General features: G+C 38.7%; 1 protein-coding gene across 1 annotated transcript in view; it reads right to left on the reverse strand.

Annotated features, from left to right (window-relative positions):
• Positions 1 to 11,285, reverse strand: part of LOC135213385 (uncharacterized) — a 34,743-nt gene extending 23,458 nt beyond the window's left edge. The window contains exons 1-4 of the mRNA XM_064247361.1: positions 11,263 to 11,285; positions 10,298 to 10,590; positions 8,819 to 8,933; positions 32 to 149 (exon numbers count right to left, since the gene is read on the reverse strand). Of these exons, the coding sequence (XP_064103431.1) occupies positions 32 to 149; positions 8,819 to 8,933; positions 10,298 to 10,590; positions 11,263 to 11,285 (549 nt within the window). The remainder of the gene's footprint in view (positions 1 to 31; positions 150 to 8,818; positions 8,934 to 10,297; positions 10,591 to 11,262) is intronic.
• Between the last annotated feature and the right edge of the window lie 5,135 nt (positions 11,286 to 16,420).

Genomic DNA, 16,420 nt, shown 5'->3' on the forward strand with positions numbered 1-16,420 from the left:
TTTCCTCACGTGTTTGTAAAACGCTGCTCACCAAGTTCGCCCTAACATCCACCCTAAACTTTGATTTGATAAGTAACTGGTGCTCTTCCCTCAGATCCAATATAGAATTTTCTGACTGAGGAACAACATTTTCGCTGTAATCCATATTTCTAAAAGGAAGACAAAGTCAGTCATCATCCGATAAGGTAGCTGCGTCAGTCACGTGAAGTCGAGAACATCTCACCGGAAATCAGAATGATGCCAGTTAGGAAATTACCAAAGAATTCTGTCTAATCTTACAGATATAAATCCTTTATGAAGGCTAACACACACACACACATATATATATATAAGATATATATATACATATATATATATATATATATATATATATATATATATATCTAGATATATATATATATATACCAAGCGAATACCACGGGGAAATTATAGTCAGGAATCCAAGCGCTTTCGTCTTTATTCAGGACATCGTCAAGGAGCTACTAAAGTACAATTGGAGAGAAGGCCTCAGGTACAAACAAGATCAGGAATACCAGATGGTTAATTATCAAAAAAAGGTAAAAATTAAAAGGGATAATCCAGGATTATCGGATATCACACGGTCACAAACTTAAACAGATTCTAACCCTAACCGAAATTACAAAGTATCTTTACAGTCCAAAACATGTAAAAACCATCAAAATGTTAAATTCTCTGTTTTTTCTGGGATGTTCCTAAGGGCTTTACGTGTCTGTAGCCCGCAGTTTATTGACGCTGAAATTAAAAAATATTTTATGATATTGCATTGAAACTTAAATACCCAAGGACTTTTGTAGATGTGGCATGGAAAAGAGCTAGAAAAACATTTTATTCAACTAATGACAAACTTGAATTTAGTAAGCATAACATTCTAAAATTACCTTATGATGAAAGGTTTTTAGATATTCCTAGAATTTTAAAGCTTTTTAACATAAATGTTGTTTTCAGTAATATTAATGTCAAGAAGTTTAGTAATCAAAAATTCTCCTAAAGATCTTCCAGGCTGCATATATGAAATTCCTTGCAAAAAGTGTGATAAATCTATTACGACAGACCGGCAAATCTCTTTCACAGCGTCTTAAGCAACATCAATATTCTGTGAGAACTGGGCAAATATCGAATGCATTATTTGTACATATGAGAAGATTTAGACCATCCTATTAACTGGAGTCAAGCAAGAGCCTTAGTCCCATGTAATGACACAGTTAAAAGGAATATCATTGAATCTTGTTTTATCAAGTCAAATAATAGAAATGTTCTAAATTTAAGTCTTGGTTTATTTATTTAAACTTGATGCTTTCATAATGAAAAAAAGTTGTAGATAAATATAAGCACATATATATTCAGGTTTTACATGTTTTGGACTGTAAAGATACTTTGTAATTTCGGTTAGGGTTAGAATCTGTTTATGTTTGTGACCGTGTGATATCCGATAATCCTGGATTATCCCTTTTAATTTTTACCCTTTTGATAATTAACCATCTGGTATTCCTGATCTTGTTTGTACCTGAGGCCTTCTCTCCAATTGTACTTTAGTAGCTCCTTGACGATGTCTGAAATAAAGACGAAAGCAGCTCACTGGATTCCTGACTATCAATTTCCCGTGTATTTCGCTATCTTAATTGAAGGTTCACGTGCATTCTACTGTGTGAATTTTTAAGCATATATATATTATATATAAATAATATATATAATATATATAATATATATAATATATATAATATATATATATAGTAATTGTTTTTTTTCTAATTTATTGAAATAAAAAAATGCATAAAATATAAAATTACTTTAAGGAGAACTATGAAAAATTATAACCTTTGAGACAATCCTGATGAATATGGCAGCATTATCGTACAGGCGATTATAATGGTCCAGGTATATTTACAACTAGTGTGTGTCCATATACCCACTCTACATACCCGACTGACCAACTTTCTTGATAGACGATGTAAATATGAGATAGAGAGGGAGGGGTAAAGATGTCCATCTGTGAACTTTATCACGCCCATGTAATAAGGATGATTATATATATTTATATTATTATATTTATATTAATAATATATATATATATATATATATATAATATATATACACATTTATATATATATTCTACACTACATATACTTCTTTATTACATATGTATGTAGTTTCTGTGGTGTATGTATGTATGCATCATGTGTATGTGTCCACGCACTCGACATGTAGGGCAAGATTAAGGAAAATTTAGTAAGGTTACTAGGGTCAAAAGTTCGTCAACAACAGTGCTTTGCTTTTCCCAGGACCCACTCACTGGCTTTCCCTAAAACCTACTTCTATGTTTATCGGTCTTCTTGAGGGGTTCACCCACTGACATTATATGAGCAATTGGAACTTGTCATGTATAACTGAATATGCTTCATTGATAACGTGTGTATGTACAGCACGTTATATTTACAGATTACATGAAAATTATATAATTAAGTACTTATTAAAAAATATGTAGGTTAAACATATTTATATAATAGTTATTTTGTCAAGGGAAAGATGTAGTATAAAATCAGTGTATCTAATGGGTAAATGTCTCATGTCAATTCTTCAACAAGTAGTAGAGAATATCATAAGTAATACAGGCGGAGACATTTCTGGCCATATGGGGAACACACACCACACACACACACACACACACATATATAATATATATATATATATATATATATATATATATATATATATATATATATATATATACTATAACTAAGTTTTTGCCCACATAATCTGAAATATTGGAATAGCTTCTTCTTCAGACATCGAATACCGCGATGAAAATTGCGGTTTTTATAATAATGAAGTTATTATGGACAAGGGAAGCAACGTCTCTCCCGATTCCTGTTTCTTGACGAAAATGAAAGTGTCATCCACAGACGAGATGCACACACCTCTTCATTTTTATCTAATTTTTACCATCGAATTATTTTAATTTATTGCCGACTAGAGGGAATGATTTTAATTTTATTTTCGTAATTTAAAAAAGTGATAACCGAAAGAAACGTATACAACATAAAATGTCATATAAAGGTCTGGAAGTAATACTGCCATACTTTATTATTGACTCGTCAAATTGAATAACTGAAAATTTTTCTACTCTGATGCGGCATTCAATCCATCTCACCCAGTCTCTCTCTCTCTCTCTATGCCTGGACCTTGGCCTAAAGATTCCTAGACACCCACAAATATTCACTATCCCACGTACATACGTAAGAGAACACACAAAAAACACACACATGTATATATACATAGTATTTATATGTATATGCATATGTATATGTATATGTATATGTATATGTATATATTATATATAAATAATATATATATAATATATATATAATAATAATATTATAATAAAGCGTGTTAACATGGGTGCGTGAATAAAGTTCACATAGACATCTTTACCCCCTCCCTCTCTCTTGTCTCTCTATCTCTCTTCTCTCTCTCTCTATGCCTAGACCTTGGGCCTAAAAGATTCCTAGACACCCCACAAATATCACTATCCCACGTACATACGTAAAGAAAACAAACAAAAAACAAACACACATGTATAATATAACAAGTATATGTATATATATAATATATATATATACATATACATATACATATATACATATACATATAAATACATACGTAAATAAATAAGTATATATATATATATATATATATATATATATATATATATATATATATATATATATATATATATAGATATATAAAGATCCTATACGAAGGAAAAATAAACGAAGGAGTAACTGCTAGACTTTCGAGGTTTCCACGTCCTTTACTAAGCAGTTCTGCTAGTAAAGGACGTAGAACGTAGAAAGGTCTCGCAGTTACTCGTTCGTTTATTTTTCCTTCGTGGCATATATCTTTATTTATGGATTTATCACGTTCCTAACATTCGTGATTCAGTTATACATATATTAATATTATAATATATTATTATATATATATATTATATATATATATATATATATATATATATAATATGCCGTGTATACATGTGCGTGCATAAAGTTCACAGATGGACATCTTTACCCCCTCCCTCTCTCTGTCTCTCTCTCTCTCTCTCTCTCTCTCTCTGTCATATTTACATCGTCTATCAAGAAAGTTGGTCAGTCGGGTATGTAGAAGGGGTATATGGGTCAAAGTCAGATGCTGGCGTCGGCTTTGGAGTAGCCTTCCCTGATTTAGAGAGAAGCGGCAGGTTATCATCTGTTGCATCGATTTGTACAGCAGAATTATATGCAATTTTAAAGGCTTTAAAGGAAGTTTTTATTCGGAATGAAAATTATTTTATTATATATTATGACTCAAAAAGTGTTCTTCAGTCAGTGGAATCTTTTAACCTTTTGACCCCTCTGATTTTAGATATATTTTAGATATATCTAAAATCATGTTGGGGTGGATGGGAGTGAGAAAACTGACTGATTGGCAAAATCGGCAGTCAACTCCCAAGATGCCTATACTACCATATCGTGATTTGTATCCTCTAGTCTATGGGGTCAGAGAATTAAAGAATGTTGGCGGTCCCAATGGGAGGATATTTTAACTAATCAAAAAAATGATCAGTATCACGTCATCAGTGTCTCCTTGGTCATATCCATATATTCCAAGGAGACAAGACACGATGTTGTGCAGATTGAGGATTGGACATGCAAGACTCACTCATGGGTTCTTGATGTCTCGTGAAAATCCTCCGTTTTGCGAGAACTGTACTCTGCCCTTGACTGCGAGACATTTGCTGGTTGAATGTCCCAGACTTGGGAATTTGAGACATAGGTTCCTGTCTTGGGGTCGGGACAGAGTAGGTAATTTTATCCTAGCTACAATTCTTGGAAAGGATTGTAATATAGAGCAGTTATATAAATTTATAGGGGAGGCAGGCCTCCTCAACCAAATTTAAATTATACATAGATTGTCTATGTAAGAACTTTTATGTATGATGAAAATTTTTATATACATATATTTATAGATATTTTTACATGAAATCTATCAAAAAAATTTATTTTTTCTATTCAATTTATTTCGGTGTCAATTACCCAGATGTTGTGACGCCAGATTTAATACACAATCAATCAATCATATATATATATATATATATATATATATATATATATATATATATATATATATATACATTTAACTGTATTGAGTAGGTTAGGCTAATGATTTAGTACCAGGGCATTAGGGTAGTAGCAGAAAGAATTTTCAAGTAACCTTATCTAGGGGTAGAGTAGATTGTCGTCACAGACAACCCGTAGTTATCACTTAGGCTAGACTACATTACTCCATTAAGTTAGTACGCTTAGCATCTCCACCTATAAGTTAGGTAGGTCACTGTAGTTAGCTGTATCGCTGCTCTAAAAACTTCAGTTAGAGTAGGAGAACTGGATAGTCGAGACGATCAACTTATTTAAGCCAAGGCCTTCACGCCCGAAAGGGAGTGAATGCCCTCTTAACAGGGGGAGCTGCTACGTTTATTGAACGCCTCGCCTTCCCAGCAGGTTTTAATTAATTGTAGTTATAAAAGAAGCAGCCATGCTTTCTCCTAAAGCAACTGATTTTGGGAGAGAGCACGTCGTAGGAAGAAATTTCCGGTCTGACGGAAGCTTATGGTAAGATAGGCAAGTCACAAGAGTAGCTAGGCCTCGAGATGGATTTTAGGGACTTCTACAATAAGACCTATTTTCCTTCCCAATTTGCTGGCTGTGTTTACGCTTTCAGGCAGTGCCCGAGGCGGTATATGGAAGCCCTGTGATTCCGAGAGGAACAGTATCTCCCTCAGTCGAATGCATTCGTGACCTCGGACGGATGTCCAGCCAGCCAGCCTCCCACACTTAAGCCTAACGGCGTACTGGCGCGCCAAGAGACCCAGACGCCCAAATCTGAGACCAAGCCGGACGCCGCATTTTCCACAAAGGTCCACACTGAACATGGCATCCAGGTACGTCTAAAGTGTAAACTCCAAACCAGCACCTTTTACTACCATACGACTCTTGCTAATTTCATTTTCAAGTCTCACCTTTATCCCTCCTACATCAAAAACCCTTTGTCCCTCATCGCGCCACGTGCTCCCCCCTTGTGACTTGTTAAAGACTAAGTCTTCAGTGCATACCTCAGTGAACCATTAGGGTTCCTTTGCCCCAATGTTAGAGAACTGAATAATCGTAACTTGTGCAAGAAGTCATTTTTCTTTTATCTTGTGTAATCTGGGATCCTTTTCCAGATTCCCTGAGTCACGTGTCAAGTCTGTCTGCCCGCAAGTGTTGCATTGCCGCAAGATTTTGAAACCAGCTTTATCACCTGAATTTCATTTTGTGCCAGCTATCATTCACTTGAGAGATATTAGTCCATGTGGGGACCAGTTGCATTTACTTAACCTTGGCTGTTAAGCAGCCTCTTGTAAATAAATAGCTGTAAGGTAATTACCTGAGCTATCAGCCAACCTTTTGGTTTACTTAATCCGTAACAATGTCGACCTCGCCAAGGATTCGAACCTAGCTTGCTTAAAAAGCTTGTAAATCGCATTATCCCTTGTAAAACTTAAAATGTAAATGTTTTTACAAAAGCGCAAAACAAAGCACACTTGCAGCGGAAGACACACACTGGCTCATGGTAAGGTATACCATTCATATAATATGATTATTTTATAACCAATGTTAGCTTAAGATACGTTCAAGTATTTTTATTATGAAGTGTTTTAAATAAGTGTTAAGTGAGAAATATTGTTATATTGTAACGGCCAGAGCGCCGAGTGAATTCTATTATTTGTAAATCGCATTGTCCTCGTCTGACGAGACAGAGCACGTGTTAGATAGATGCCAGAAAGTACCAGATCAAACTAGGAAGTGCTTTGTCAGGGTTTATTCTTGTGTTAGAAAGCCTAGCTAGTTAGGAGTGTTCTACTAATAGTTACGGCAAAAGAAGTGTACAATTCTTTTGTCTGTGATAGGTTAGGGGAATTCATTTTAACGTAGGTTTCATTCCAAGAGTTGGTAACCGCTCAAGCTGGCCAGCTTTGTAAGCTTCGCGCGTGCGCTTTCCCAGCCAACGTTCCGTCTCACAAAGCGGCAGCCATGTTTTTTATCCCTTTAAGCATTATCTCAACGATTTAAGCAAAGTAACGTAAGTCTTGAAAGTTTAACGTAAATAATATTAATCTCGGTACTAGTATCTATCGTTCTGCCAGAGAAATTAACGTAATTCGCCTCGAGTAAGAAATTAGAATTTCGTGTTGTAAATCGCCTCTGCGTTTACAGAGAATCAGCTATTTGAACAACACGCTGTGCACACCGCTCTGCTAGCCCGCTCTGCTCGCCTCACCCCACGTTTCGCCTAACATCGTTCACTCGCTCGCTGAGCGAAAGTTTCATTTCCTTTCGTACTAAACGTAACCTTTTCCATTTACAAATGTTTGCTAACATTTCAGCTTAAAATCCTTACCGTCATTTCGCTTGTCACAAGGACCTAGTATCCTTACGTAAAGTTAACGTAAATCATCAAAGTACAGTAAAAATCCAAGAATTGTTAACGCAAAACACATCGGTGTAAATTTCATATGGAAACACAAATCATTTCAAATAAGCGCAAGCCGCTACCATTAACGTAAAAATCGTTCACTGCGAGCGCGTTATCATTTTCATAAAACGTATTCCAAAGCAATTCTTTCATTAAATGTTAACGTAAGTAGATAATTTAACGCAAGTGCGTCATATTAAAACTAAAAGTATTAGTTCAATTAAATACAAGGGAGTTCATTCATATATCATTTTCACCCTCTCCGAGAGAGAGAGAGAGAGAGAGAGACAACCCATTATTCACGAAGCCAAGAGTACTACATCTATTACCATTACGCATGCAGAACTAACATTATTTTAGTCTCTTGTGTCCATTTACACTGAGCGTGATACGTACGCGCCTGTGTCCATTGCAGTTTGCAAGCATTTATTTCATTTACCGAGTACTTCAGCGAGGGACTGAGCATTTCTAAAATTACCATTACCTGCCATTCCCCGAGTGGTCTTTTCCATTTTTTATCACAAAAGACTTGCGTATACCACAAACACAAACCGCAGTGTGCCACCGCAACCTTCATTACTTCCATCAAGGAAGCCTACCAGTCTAGGACTGGCCACCACCAGTGCACGTCAGGTCTTACCATTTTACAGTGCCACTAATTCGTGACACTGTCCATCGACTGGCTGCTGAAGTACTCCCACCTTTTACTTTCTCTCCTCCACCATTAGACTCTGCCCCGAACAGAGTACCATTTCTCTTCAGTATACTTGAGTATACTGCATTTAGTGTCGTCCGACGGGACACACCAGCACGCTACCAGTGCCCAAGGAATGCCTCCTCATAAGTGCCGTGCACCTGTACAGGCCGTACAGGTAGCCCTTTACCTGCGTGTCCGTCCTACGGAACGCCCTATTCTTTAGTGTGTCCATGTACGAGGATCAGTGATCCTTTGGACCACTCCAAGGGAACGCCTCCCGAACTGCCGCAATACCAGCACTACTAGTGCTGTCCAAAAGGAACGCCTCCTCATAAGTGCCATTGCACCTGTACAGGCCGTACAGGTAGCCATTCTACCTGCGTGTCCGTCCTTACGGAACGCCCAATTCATTAGTGTCCATGTAAAAGGATCAGTGATCCTTCGGAACACTCAACAAGGGAACGCCTCCCGAAGTGCCGCAATACCAGCACTACTAGTGCTGTCCCAAAAGGAACGCCTCCTGAAAGTGCCGTGCACCTGTATTGGACCTACAGGTAGCCCATTCCAGCGTCTCCCAAGTTGGGAACGCCCTTAAGTGTGACGTACGCCGCACACACTACTTGATTTCCCGCCTCATCAGAAGGTGCCATTCCAGAAGTGCCACCAACTTACGGGACACTTCCCAAGTGCCACAGAGCACCCAGTCTTTTCAGACTTTTTCTCTACCACGTCGCAGAACACATTTCCAAGTGAGTGCCACTGTACACAGTAGGCACTCCCATTCCATTCAGTACCCTTCCTGGCCATTATTTTCATTTTCATCAGAGCTCTAATGCAGCCTAAGGGAAATGTCTTCCCCTGCTTCCCGCGACTTCTTTGCCATAGAGCTAGAGAAGCTCGGAGCCCTCATAACTCTGGGCAAGGAGGCCGGTTACACTGGACCAGCACTTGACCAGTGGATGACGGCGCAGCAGGATGCCACGCGCCTGCAAGAAAGGGAAGAAAAAGAAAACCAGAGATAAGCCAAAGAAGCAGAGAAGAAGGAAAGAGCGGAAGAGAGAAAGCATGAGCTAGCTCTCAAGGAGAAGGAACTCGAAATCAAGCGGGAGAAGGCCCGTAAGGAGAGTATTTTAGCTTCAGCCACTCTGCCAGCTTCCAGCCCTGCACCCACTGTCTCTCACAGTCCCGCCATCTCTGGTCTGACTCTTACCATTTCACTGCCTACCTCCTCCCTTTTGGAAGAGGTAAGCCCACCAGTTAACCCCGGACTTGCTTCCGAGGGTGATTCAACGGAGGTTTCCTTAACCTCCCCACGTCAAATCACTGCCAGAGAGGACTCTTCACCTGTGCCAGAGCACACTGCCAGCCTTGGTGACTCCACAGATTCGCAACCTGTGGGGGCATCTCGGCCTTACCGTCCAGTGCCACGGAAGAGGTTCTGGAACAAGTTCTGCCACGACTGTGGCCGCAAGGGTCACATGTCTGCCAACTACGGAGGGTGCGCTAATCACAATATTCCCGCCATCGCAATGGCCGTTACCAATCCTTCTTCACTAGGACCCCCGGCTAAGGGCCCTATAACCGTCGCACCCCTCCAAAGCCATTATCCGCCAAGCCACGTCAGAGCCTACGACGACTCTGGCGCTCAAATCTCCCTGATACGGGAAGACCGAATCCCCCGAGGGGCTAATATTGACAGACGTCAACTGATAACCATTGAAGGTATCAACCATATCAAGCTGATCCCTCCGACCGTCCAACTGAGGGTCACCAGACCTCACTTCTCCAAGGTTTGTACCCTTGCAGTTGCAAGCTACATTCCAGGAGGTTACGACCTCCTCCTAGGGCAAGACATGAAGTCTCCCTCTCATTTCAAAAAGCCTAGGGGTCCTAACCCCACAACAAATCACTCCAAAGCAAGGAGTCATCAGAATTCTACTTCCTCCAGGAAGTACGTCCACCAACAGTCTCCCCCGTTACAACGGAGGGAGATTGATCATTCACAGTTCCGTTGTAAGACCTGCAACGTACTAGGGCACTCCACGAATTGGCCTAGGTGCCCTAGCCGACTACCAGCAGTGGACACTGACCATATTCTACAAGGCTCAGCCTTCCAAAAGAGACAGGAGCCTCTGTCTCCCATTATCAAGGGCACGCTGAGAGGTATTGCACTTCCAGTACCCGACACAGGTCCAGTCGACCTCAACTCGCTGCCAGTGCCACTTGGCAGCACTGAGCAGTGCCAAGCTCCGTCCAGCCTGGACGTAGAGCCACCACAGAACTTGACCTCTGCGCCTGGCCCCGAGCTGGCGCCGGCGCCTAACCTAGTCAAGGATCCTTATACAGGAGATCCTCCAACAGGCATGGAGCTTACCGCAGCCCATGGCCAATCTCCAGCCCATAATTCTTCTTCAGCCTCACCTCTGTCACCCGAGGATGAACCTCCGGCAGACCTTACCTTCATACCTCCTCTGGAAAACCAGGAACTGCCCGACACGGAGTCAGCCTGGAGTTTTCCCCTTACCGACGAGGCTGTCGCAGTAGCTCGAAGTGAAGGGAAGGGCCCCTACCCCTGCAAGTAGGCATTCCACCTCTACGACGGTTGCTGCAGATACCGAAGTAGGGTGTTCTCCTGCAATCCCTCAGGCTACCACTGCCGCTGCTCCTGACGGCATTTCTGGCCTTACCCCAGAGTCGGTGCCTCCGTCTACTCCTAGGACTGGTATAGCCAGGTCCTGGAGGAATAAGAAGAAGAAGAAGGGACGTAACAAATCATTAACACACTAACCAAAGAGCCACATGCTCTCCTTGACACCTGTGCCTGAGGTACAGTGTCACTTTCATTTGCAGAGTGATCCTGGCACCTACCCAGAGAAGGTAGCCAGCCTGATCTATTGCCAGTAAACTAACCCTCTAACCCCTAGAAATTGTGATACTAACACTCATGTAAATGTCATAATTACCTCATTGCATTTCCATTCTGGCACTCTACTCACCCCTCATCATCCTCACGCATCATTACCTCATCTAATGTATTTTAACAATTCGGTCGCCGAACCGCTGCTGTGCGTACCACACTCTGGAATGATTGCGTCTCCATTTAACTGTAATGAGTAGGTTAGGCTAATGATTTAGTACCAGGGCATTAGGGTAGTAGCAGAAAGAATTTTCAAGTAACCTTATCTAGGGGTAGAGTAGATTGTCGTCACAGACAACCCGTAGTTATCACTTAGGCTAGACTACATTACTCCATTAAGTTAGTACGCTTAGCATCTCCACCTATAAGTTAGGTAGGTCACTGTAGTTAGCTGTATCGCTGCTCTAAAAACTTCAGTTAGAGTAGGAGAACTGGATAGTCGAGACGATCAACTTATTTAAGCCAAGGCCTTCACGTCCGAAAGGGAGTGAATGCCTTCTTAACAGGGGGAGCTGCTACGTTTATTGAACGCCTCGCCTTCCCAGCAGGTTTTAATTAATTGTAGTTATAAAAGAAGCAGCCATGCTTTCTCCTAAAGAACAATTTGATTTGGGACGGAGAGCAACGTCGGTAGGAAGAAATTTCCGGTCTGACGAAGCTTTATGGTAAGATAGGCAAGTCACAAGAGTAGCTAGGCCTCGAGATGGATTTTAGGGACTTCTACAATAAGACCTATTTTCCTTCCCAATTTGCTGGCTGTGTTTACGCTTTCAGGCAGTGCCCAAGGCGGTATATGGAAGCCCTGTGATTCCGAGAGGACCAGTATCTCCCTCAGTTGAATGCATTCGTGACCTCGGACGGATGTCCAGCCAGCCAGCCTCCCACACTTAAGCCTAATGGCGTACTGGCGCGCCAAGAGACCCAGACGCCCAAATCTGAGACCAAGCCGGATTCCGCATTTTCCACAAAGGTCCACACTGAACATGGCATCCAGGTACGTCTAAAGTGTAAACTCCAAACCAGCACCTTTTACTACCATACGACTCTTGCTAATTTCATTTTCAAGTCTCACCTTTATCCCTCCTACATCAAAAGCCCTTTGTCCTCATCGGGCCACGTGCTCCCCCCTTGTGACTTGTTAAAGACTAAGTCTTCAGTGCATACCTCAGTGAACCATTAGGGTTCCTTTGCCCCAGTGTTAGAGAACTGAATAATCGTAACTTGTGCAAGAAGTCATTTTTCTTTTATCTTGTGTAATCTGGGATCCTTTTCCAGATTCCCTGAGTCACGTGTCAAGTCTGTCTGCCCGCAAGTGTTGCATTGCCGCAAGATTTCGAAACCAGCTTCATCACGTGAATTTCATTTTGCGCCAGCTATCATCCACTTGAGAGATATTATTAGTCCATGTGGGGACCAGTTGCATTTACTTAACCTTGGCTGTTAAGCAGCCTCTTGTAAATAAATAGCTGTAAAGTAATTAGCTGAGTTTCTGGTGACCTTTCCTTTAGAGTAAATGTTCACTTTAAATCCTTTCTTACGGTAAGTTCAAGCAATTCACTATTTTTTCCCTCAATTATTTCTGTTTACGCATCGGAGGCTCTCTCAAGGCCGGGCTCATACGTAACAATTCTATATATATATATATATATATATATATATATATATATATATATAGATATATATATATATCTATATATATATATATATATACATAGTATATATATATATATATAGCTATAGTCTATAGATATATATATACTTATATCTATATATATATATAGATATATATGAACTATATAGATAGATATATATGATCTATAGTATATATACTATCTATATAGATGATATATATATATATATATATAGATATATATATATATATATATATAGTATATTATAGATATATATATAGATATATATCCTATATAATATATATGATATATATTAGATATATATATATATATATGATAATATATAATATAGATATAGATATATATCTATCTATATATATATATATATATATATATATACTATATATATATATATATATATTATATATATATATAGATATATAGATATATATATATAGTATAGATATCTATAGATATATATATATATATAATATATATATATATATATATATATATTATATATATATAGATATATATATATATATAGATATATATATTATATCTACATATATATATATATATATATATATATTATATATATATATATATCTATATAGATATATATTATATATCTATATAGATATATATATATCTATATTATATATATATATATATATATATATATATATATATATATATATCTGGTAAAAATGTTCTGTAACAACAGAATTCCATCTAATAAAAGGAGCCCATAAAAACACCAAAATATAGAGAAAAGTACTTTATTTCAGAGACTGCTGTCTCTCTCTTCAGGTATATGAATGAGAAAAGTTTACAGAAAAGGTGGTATTTATACCAAGAGATCCGTCCACAAGTAAGCCAATTAGGTCACCCCCGCTGATAATCTTCCTTTAATCTTCTTAAGCGTTGGTTGGATGAAAACCTCGTCGATCATATCTGAAATCCATGCTCCTTTTGAGATGTTCATTACCTGCTTCTCTTTTATTAAGGCCCCTGGACAGGGGTCGTGGGTCCTGCATGACCCAAGGAGTGTTTCAAAAAACATGTTTTTTTCCCATAAATTATCACCCATGTCCAATGTGGGTGTAATCGACCTGCAGACGTCTAGTATACTGTCAGGTTTGATGGTGAGCAGACGTGCCAGCCCCCCTCTTCAGTGCATCCCTATTTTCTGAGGTACCACTAGGGTCAAGGACGACCCACATCTTAGTAGAAAGGTTAGTGATCGAAAATCAAAGTTATTACATAACAGTTTCTCAATGAACACTCTGTATAGTCATGTGACTTTGTTGTGTTGGAAAGTCTAGCTGGGGCCTATATCTAAGTGACACACCACAAACCGAGTGGCAGAGATGCCACATACCGCCATATTGTCCAATTTGCTTCGAGTGCCACTTTTTGCATTTTTTGCATAAAGCAAAGTTTTTAGATAAACATCAGATATTGAGTATTATTCATTCTAATCGTGTTATGTACTGTTGGAATATGTCGGAGGATGATGTTTCTATAAAATGAATGCCTTTGTGAATGCCTTATCACGTCGTAAATGCGCTCAAGGTCACGTGACCTTGTAGTGCCAATTTCTGTGTTTTTTTACGAATAGCAAAGTTATCATGTAGCCAATTCATGTCGGACTGTGTGCATAATAGCTAATTAGTGTATTTTTTTATATTGTAAATTGTTTCGGGATGTTTATGGGTCACGTGAGCAACTCTGGGAGCGGCAGAGATGTCACATAGCAGAAATATTGTCTAATTTCTTTCGAGTGTCATTTTTTGAAGGTTTTGCAAAAAGCAAAGTTTTTAGATAAATGTCGGATACTGAGTATTGTTCATTTCAATCGTATTTTGTACTGTTGGAATATGTCGGAGGATGATGTTTCTATAAAATGAATGCCTTTGTGAATGCCTGCCACTTACCTACGACTTACATATGCCCTTATGGTCACGTGGCATTCAAGTGCTAATTTCTGTGTTTTTTTGCGAAGAGCAAAGTTATTACATAGCCAATACGTGTATGACTGTGGCATAATAGCTAATAGTATAGTTTTTTTTATATTGGGAAATGTTTTACTATGTGCACCCATCATGTACGGGAGACGTTTTAACTTCGTATGCTGTTTGTAGCAAACGTGTGCGCGACCTTGGTAGTGGCTGAGGTGCCATATTGCCAATAATCCATGCGTCTTTGAATGTCCGTTTTTTTTTTTTTTTTTTTATGAAAAAAGCAAAATTATTAGGTAAACGTAGCATATTGAAATTGAACAGTGTTCATGCTAGTAGTGTTGTTCATGTCAGTATAGTTTTGTTCATGCTAGTATAAATGTTTATAGTGGAATATGTTGGAGGTTGGCGGTTGTTTTATCGCGTACGTACTCTGGGGTAGATTCTGTTTACCTTCTTTTCCGAGTGCTCATTTCTAATGTTTTACCTCTCTCTCTCTCTCTCTCTCTCTCTCTCATTCCTCTTTGATTCTTTTTGATTAGTGTTTCGTATATTCGTGGGTCTCTCTCTCTCTCCCTTTGTTTTAGTGTTTCACATATTTCTGGGTCTCTCTTTGACTCTCTCTCTCTCTCTCTCTCTCTCTCTCTCTCTCTCTCTCTCTCTCTCTCTAATGCCTCTTTGATCCTTTATGTTTATGTTTCGTATATTGTGGGTCTCTCTCTCTCTCATCTTTGTTTTAGTGTTTCGCATATTTCTCTCTCTCTCTCTCTCTCTCTCTCTCTCTCTCTAAAAATGATCTCATCTTTGAAAGATCTATCTTCATCTTTGAGCCTAGTAAGTAAAGCACTCTCTCTCTCTCTCTCTCTCTCTCTCTCTCTCTCTCTCTCTCTCTCGATATAAATAATTTCATCTCATCTCTGAAAGCTGTAGTAAGTAAAGCTCTCTCTCTCTCTCTCCTTCTCTCTTGTGTAAACATCTCTCTCCCCCCCCTCTCTCTCTTTTTTGTTGTGCGTAAATATCTCTCTCTATCTCTCTCTTTGTTTGTGCGTAAACACCTGCGTGACCGACCTTGGAAGTGGCTGGGATCCCATATTGACATTTGATCCATTTCCTTTCGAAATGCCCCTTTCTGTGTGTGTTTTTTTTTTTTTTTTTTTTTTTTTTTTTTTTTTTTTTTTCTAAGCAAAAGTTATATGGTAAACATTGCGAAGAGAACAGGGTTCATGCTAGTATAGTTTTGTTTTATTACTGGAATATGTTGGAGGGTGGTGTGTTGTATCGCGTACGTGCCCCGGAGTAATGTTTGTGCTGATTCCGTTTGAGTGCTCATTTCTAATTTTTTTTTTTTTTCGGGTGCTCATTTCTATTTTTTTTTTTTTTTTAGTGCTCATTTCTAATTTTTTTTTTCGAGTGCTCATTTCTAATTTTTTTTTCTAATGCTCATAATTTTTTTTCTAGTGCTCATTTCTAATTTTTTTCGAGTGAGCTCATTTCTAATTTTTTTTTCAAGTGCTCATTTCTAATTTTTTTTTTTTTTTTTAGTGCATTTTTCGAATGTTTTGTTTTTTTTTCCAGTCATGGCTTCTAGGGCACGCAGAGGTAATGAGTACCGGAACCGAATCAATGAAGTCATTGCTCAATA

Source organism: Macrobrachium nipponense, chromosome 42 (assembly GCF_015104395.2).
Source record: "Macrobrachium nipponense isolate FS-2020 chromosome 42, ASM1510439v2, whole genome shotgun sequence".
Taxonomy (NCBI): domain Eukaryota; kingdom Metazoa; phylum Arthropoda; class Malacostraca; order Decapoda; family Palaemonidae; genus Macrobrachium; species Macrobrachium nipponense.